This window comes from Cygnus olor, chromosome 1, assembly GCF_009769625.2.
Source record: "Cygnus olor isolate bCygOlo1 chromosome 1, bCygOlo1.pri.v2, whole genome shotgun sequence".
Taxonomy (NCBI): domain Eukaryota; kingdom Metazoa; phylum Chordata; class Aves; order Anseriformes; family Anatidae; genus Cygnus; species Cygnus olor.
Window position 1 is genome coordinate 126190026 of NC_049169.1, and position 7057 is coordinate 126197082.

Consider the following 7057-nt stretch of genomic DNA (forward strand, 5'->3'; position numbering starts at 1 on the left):
TTATTTGCGGAGCGGCTGCTTATGTAACATTGCCTTTGCTATGGCAACACCAGGGCTGTTAGGCATTGTCACACAGGAGTTTCAATTTCAGTTTTATTTTCTGCTGATAAACAATGACAGGAGAGGTTTTCTAATCACAAACCAGAATACTCTAAAACACATCGCTGTGACTGATGTGGTAGCCAATGATGCTATTAAAATTCCTAATGTCATAAGTGCAAGTAAGAAGTAAAAGATTCACAGAAAAAAAAAAAAAAAAGAAAAAAAAAAGCTAGAGAGAGATATCTTTCAGTGGTGCTTTCACTGCGGTTTTAACACTGGGGTCCTTAAAACTAAAGTTTGGAAAAGTACAGTTTAACCCTTGACAGAGACGATCAGTCTTTTTAAAAACTCCCCTCTCCACAAAGGCCTTATCTTACTGAAATTATTATTACTTTCTTATGAACAGAGTAACTACATGTAAATTAACAAGTTCAGGAGTCCATCAAAACTAAGCTCCAACTATGGCACTACTTCATATTATTCTACAGCTTTTCCACAGCTTTTCTTGCTAGGCATTACAGTGAAATTCATGGCTCCATTTAATAGCATCACTTCAAAGCTAATGGAGTACTATATGTACCTTCTGATACAGCAGAATTTCAGTTTGCTTTTCTTGGAAGGAAAAAAAAAGTTTTAATGCTGACGAAATGTAAAACACCTGATCTATTCTACATATGGCAATAAGCAATGACTATTCAAGCTCATGACTCTGCTGCAGCTCATCAGTCATCTACCACAACCCTCACAGTGAACTAAAGTTTCAGAATGCAAGTATTTTTCATACTCTTAATTTTCCAGCTTTTGTTTCCCTGATACAACTCTACAATTTTCGTATTACTTCTAATATTTGCATTTGCTGTCAAAAACAACATGAAGGGAAGTAGCATATAACAGAACCTTTAACTCAATAAACCAATGAAAATGAAGATAAAATTGAAAGCCCAAAATGAGGGCCCATAACTATAGGCAAGCACACCACCTCTCTACCATAAGGCAGATGCTCATAGACCTTTGTGGTACCACAGTCCATCCCACACTCCAGAAAAAGCTCTCTCCTAACCTCTGCCCATAACAGAAAAAGCTAAGGAGAAAAAAAAAAAAAAAAAAAAAAAGAGCTTTTAAAGTAGGCCTGACAGCAACCCTGGATACAGTGGTCATTTTTATCATTTATAAAGCTTAAATCCATTTTCTAGACGCCAGTGCTGTGAAAGGTTATGTGCCTTCACTGATGAGCTTCCCTGTTTCCCTGTTGCTACCTAATAGTTCAGAGACTGCAACAGGACCCGGGTATTGCCACAGAAGTCCTAGCGCTGTGCAGACACAGAAAGAGAAATAAAAGGGTCCCCACAGCAACACATTTTTGTTGTTGTTGTTTTTTATTAAGTGTTAGAGTCTTGTTTCAGAGCATTTCATGAAACTCTTGCATTTTCTTGAAGAACATGTAATTCCCATTACGCCAACTGGTCAGCAGCCCACGACAACTCCAGGCAAACACACACTGCTGAAAATGGACGTGAACCTTTGTACATGAAGAGCAGACAGAAACTCAGTTCTTAAGTCCATGTAATGTTTCATCATCCAACTGGGGGACTTCTGCACTCCACTTTCACTTCGCTAACACATTCACCCCACTCTCTCTTTCCCCAGTCCTCCTAACGATTTACATTCTTCTCAATGCTGATACAGTAGACTTCACATAGGTAAAAAGGCCAAATTCTTTAGCATTAAGAGCCTTTAGAGCACCTCCTTGCCTCAGATTTCAGCTTCTTCAGTATGACTACCATTACAACAGTTGTTGTGTGAGCTATATGAGCTTAGTATAAACTCTATGAGCCATCATTCAACAAACAAAAAATAAATATTTAAGCTTTGTTAGATAAGGTAATTTTGACTTTTCCAGGTGGATTGGCTTTTTGAACAGATTCTGCCATTGCAAGAACAGTGTTGAATTAAAACTAGAATGTTGTTAAAAGCTGCTAGCCCTTATCGAACTACAGCCATTATAAATAGCCTCAAACAAAAGAAGCAAAATTACAAGACCCAGTTAAAAACCTCCTGATGGTTGGGAAGTAGTTGCGTGTCTTGCCTTTGAGTTTCCTCAGAGCCTTAGCAATCCAAAGCACATCTGACACGTTCCCTTCACAACTCAGTGAAAGCCATGACGTTCAACGGCGCTCGCCTATGCAACTTGTCAACGTCTTGCAACGCTGGAGTGGAAGCAACATATGTCCTCAAAAGGAGAGGCAGAGGAGTTGATTGACAAAGCTGCAGCTCACTGATCCATGCAGGGCCTTTATAATTAGTACTAAATATATGGAAAAGCAAAATAATGCACATCTTGAATCAACTTAAATATTAATTTTACCCTCCACATACAATATACCATCCTGTGGGAGCGATGAGCTAATTCATCTGCTCTTTTTCCAGCTCTATGACAGTTAATGCAGCGTCAGTGGGTTCACCTCAAAGATATACAGAAACTCGCCTGCTAACACAAGCTCCATTTGTTTTGCCATTTTCAGTTGTGAAGTTTTAACTAGTTAACACCAACTAGCTCACATACTTAATCCACAGCTTCTATTGTACACGTTTTCATAGGTTAAAATTGAGATAGTTGCTTACTTGCGCACATAACCAACTCCATGCCCAACTCCACCTACGAGCAGAGCAACAGTCCAAAGAGCAGTAACTGATTCAGAAAACAACTGTGGATACTAAGGAATTAAAAAATGAGAGCACACTGGGGAGGCTGTATTTATTCAGAGAACATCCACCGTCTTGAGCTGACTCCCCATCCAGCCATCCGGCCAGGAGCTCAGCACTTTTATGTAATGCCTCAGGGTTGGAGTACTTTCCCTGTCTTCGTTTCTCACATCTTCGGTATTAGTTCCAATGCTTTACCACTGCTCTGAACAAAATGCCACTGATGTAATGGCTGTTTTGCCTACATAAAGAATTCCAGACAGGGAATTCATTGCAAATGTTCAGGTCATACCAGCAAGACCATCACAAAAGCACTGAGAGCAATAAAATCTAAAGTGTTTCATTTCCCCTTGCTTTCAGATAACTGTAAACAATGTTAAACAGTAGGATTTTCCTTTTGCAGAAAGGATTGTGCTTTGAACACTGAAATCTGTTTTGAAGAATGCTCTTTAAAGAGCTGCTTTTAGCAGGCGCATTACATAAAGGGGCACTTATTTAAAGAAAGAGGTTAAAACCAAGTTTAGCATTTATAATTCCATAAAATAACTCCAGTAACTCAGCAAAATATCCTCGTGTCTTGAAGCTGAATGTAATTTATGCAGACCAGAATTGACTGCCATTAATGCAAACCACTAATGCACTCACCCCAAAGATCTCAAGAGAAAGATATATCCATTCACACTTCACGCATTTACCTGTCTTGGATATCTCTTCAAATTACAAACATAAGCTATTTTTGAGACTTTCTGAAACATAATTTGTTGGAGACAATGTGTTTAAAGAGGTAGAAGAACCTCTTTTCACCTGGATTTCAGTAACAACGTTCTGCAAAACTTCAGATGATAACTGAGGAAAACGAAGTTGCTGCAGCCCTTACCCACTACAGCCCTTCCCCCAAACTTTGGGAGGTGTTGCCCACCAGGCAGAACAGGACCTGTACACAGCTGCCGGTCTTACTCATTTCTAGGCTCAGTTTCTGAAATTGCATCACATATCTAGGCGTTTTTCCTCAAAGAACTCTAGCCAAAGGCGGGTGGTTTATCTCTATGCACGTCATTCTAGATGAAGTTTTGTCTGCCATTCAGAATACAAAATAAAGAAATGAAAGCTTGAAGCAAGATATATTTGCTTGCTCAGTAAGAATGAAAGTACTTTAGAGAAACAAATGAGCATTTGCACCAAACTAAATAGATTAAACATTTAAACACAAGCTTTGTAATCCAAACTGTAGGTGTGATTGCAATAACTTTTTTTTTTTTTGGTAAACTTCACTTAATTATTTTTAAAAACAGACCTACAACTCTATGCATTATTTACGGGCTTTTAACTACAAACCTTCCTCTAGCCCCACAGAATTTTAATATTGGATTTCGTTTACTCAGCCTCTTGTTTTTAAATAACTGATTTTTATATTGATGCAATGTAGAAACAGAGCATGTAGTGCACTTCACCTGTCATTTATGAAAAGCATTTGATGTGTTACTGCATTTTGCAAACACTTCAGAAATGTATCTGCAAATTCATTATTTTTCATGTGTGTTCACAAAATATGGGGGAGGTATCTCAGACATTGATTTGAAAAAACTCCTACGCAGTCTTTTTTTAGAAGGAAAAATGTTGGAAGTTAAATGGCTGTAATAAAACAGTTTGAAGTTGAAAGGGGCTCGCTTTTAATGCTGATCATCTGTAGCTCCTTCAATTTTTTTTATTGATGTTTGCTAATTTCTTCGAATATGAAGCATCACGTTATTCTGTTTTTATAACTCTGTGGATTAGAACACTTCAGAAAGAGCAGAACTGTGTTCGTTACTTAACATAATTATAACTCAACAGCTATAAATGCCAGGATGGAATAACTGAAAACATATGCTATGTGCCTGAAATTTTAAGGATGGTGAAACTGTCACATTAGTAGCACGCAGCATGTTATAAAGAACTCCCACAATGTAGCAGTTGTTCAAAAGTTGTACCCATCCGGTCATTCTATCTTTATAAAAAGATATATAATACTAGATGGCAATTTATCCAAAACACAGCTGTGGACTAAGCTGAATATAAAAATGAGAAGGGAAAAAAAAAAAAAAAAAAAGAAAAAGAAAACCCTTTTAAATTACAGTTTCAAAGCAGCGTACTCAGAACGACAGAAAAGCATTTCCAGAAAGTCCGAGTTTTATTCTCCAGAGACTTTATTTGGGGGGAGAGAGGGGAGTACAGGTGAGGGAGCGCGAGAAGACAGAGGAGCAGTCCCAGCGCGACGAAGGCAGCCCGGGGCACCCAGGTCAGCGTCAACCAGGCATCGCTGGGCGCCAACCCCCGACCCCGGGCACCCCGACCCCGGCCGTGCCCGGGTGCCCTCCGCCGGGGGCAAGGCGCAGCCGGCCCGGAGCCCCCCCGGTAGCACCGACGGCCGCCGCCGTACCACCCCCCCACCATCCCCACGGACGAGGTTAAACTTTTACATCTGGGGAGCCGTTTCGCACCGCTCCCGGCGGGGATGCTCGCGGGGCTCGCCCCCTGTCGCTGTGGCCCCTTCCCCACGCCCGGGGGCGGAGGGGGTTGCACTGCCCCCACACCCCAAGGCAGCCCCCTCCCCAAAACCGCGGGGGGAGCCGGCGGGGCCGGGAGGCGGGACCCCAGCGCGAGGGAAGCCGCGGAGCCCCCCGCACCTGCGGGGATAGGGGGAAGGGGGGGGACGCCGGGGGGCAGCGCCGCTCACCTTTCATCCAGTCGACGACCTGGCTCGGCGACCACTTGCTGACGGGCTCCATAATGAGGGCCATGGGGGGCTTCGGCGGCGCGGGGCTCGGGCGGCCGCCGCTCTCCAGGCGAGGGGCGAGGCTGTGCGGGGCGCTGGGACCGCGCTGCCCGGAGCCGGGGCTGCCCCGGAGGAGAAGGATGAGGAGGAGGAGGATGAAGAAAGCCTCTAAATCCCCGCTTGCCTCTGCTCCGCTCCGCTCGCTCGCCGCCTCTGTGCCTCTCTGGGGATTTCAGTTCATGTTGCCGGCTCGGCGGCAGGGGGAGGAGGAGGAGGAGGAGGAAGGGGAGGAGGCGGTAGCAGCAGCACGCTCCGACGCCTCCCGCCCCCGTGGACCCGCGGGCGGCGGCGGCAGCTCCCGGCCAGGCCCGGCCCGGCCCGGCTCGGCTCGGCACCGCACGACACGGCCCCGCCGAAGGGTCGCTCCCCGGCGAGCGGGGGGCTGCGGCTCTGCGTCTCTGTCCGCGCCGGTGTCTTTTTCTCCTCCTGGCGGAAATGACGAGGCGGCTCCTGCCACCCGAAAATATCTCCCAGCGCGATGGCAAGCGGCACCCGACGGCCGCCCGGGGCGGGGGAGTGGGGGGGGAGGCCGGGATGACTCGCAAGGTGCGGGGGGGGGGGGCGGCAGCGCCGAGCACCTGCTGCAGGACGGCCGTGATGCTCTTTGGGGGTTATTTATTTATTTTTCCCCTTGAAAAAAGCATCTCCGCGTGGGTGGTGAAGGTTTTTTTCTATCTACATATATGTTTTATTTATTTATTTATTTATTTATTTAGGAAAGCCCGGCTATTAAATGCCTGTGATGGCCCCGCTGGCGGGTGGGTGCGGATAATGGGGGGTGGCTGCCCGGGGAGGAGAAAGAGGAGGAGAGGTCCTAACTTCGCCTGCCTCGCTCCCAGGGTGAGGTAATGGGGCTGATCAGCCCGCAGCAGCGGCCCCTGAGGTGCCGCACCGAGGGGAGGTGGCTGCAGGTGCGAAAAGCCCAGCCGCGGTGCCTGGAAGCCTCAAAGCTGCCTTCTCCTCCTTGTGTCCCCCCCCAGAGGCTGTGTCGTCCTGGAGAAGCGAGGGCTTGGCCTGTGCCCCCCCCCAGAGGGGCAGTTCCCACAGCCCCCGTGCCACAGCGCCTGGCTGTAGGAATCGCTCCCAAGCACAGGGGGATTCCTCCTAGGATGGCCGTGGGTGCTTCTCAGGCACCCTTTCCAGGAGCCTCTGCTCCCAGAACTCAAGGAGGAGCAGGAACACCGCCAAAGGGTATTCTCCTTGTGGCTTGGTCAGTGCAGAGCTCTGCCTGCATTTGCATTCCCCCTGCTTGTCCTGCCGAGGCGACAGCCATCGAGATGTCCCCTCTGCCGGCGTCGGCTGCAGAATGCCAGCTGCTGACGCTGACATTTAATATCCGTACGTGGGGAAAAATGAGGATTCCCTCAGCCCTGAAGCAATGGCAAAGGCATCCCTCCGCATAGCATGGGCAGCGACACGAGCTCTCTCGTTTCATTAGGTGGGACTGAAGCAGCAAGGCTGGCAACCTCCCCCTGGAGACACAGGAAGGGGCTCCCT

The 7057-nt window shown here is 46.7% G+C and overlaps 1 protein-coding gene across 10 annotated transcripts in view; it reads right to left on the reverse strand.

The window, feature by feature from the left end:
- CNKSR2 (connector enhancer of kinase suppressor of Ras 2) overlaps positions 1-6092 on the reverse strand; it is a 219174-nt gene extending 213082 nt beyond the window's left edge. For 3 of the 10 annotated variants that reach the window (XR_005813858.1, XR_005813851.1, XM_040532022.1), the window contains exon 1: positions 5462-6083. Coding sequence is in view for 5 of the 10 variants with exons in the window: in XM_040532022.1 (XP_040387956.1) it covers positions 5462-5525 (64 nt within the window). In the remaining 5 variants the exon portion in view is untranslated. Of the gene's footprint in view, positions 1-5461 lie in introns of all 10 variants that reach the window. The other 7 variants (XR_005813857.1, XM_040532065.1, XR_005813854.1 and 4 more) reach the window with 5 other exon arrangements.
- Between the last annotated feature and the right edge of the window lie 965 nt (positions 6093-7057).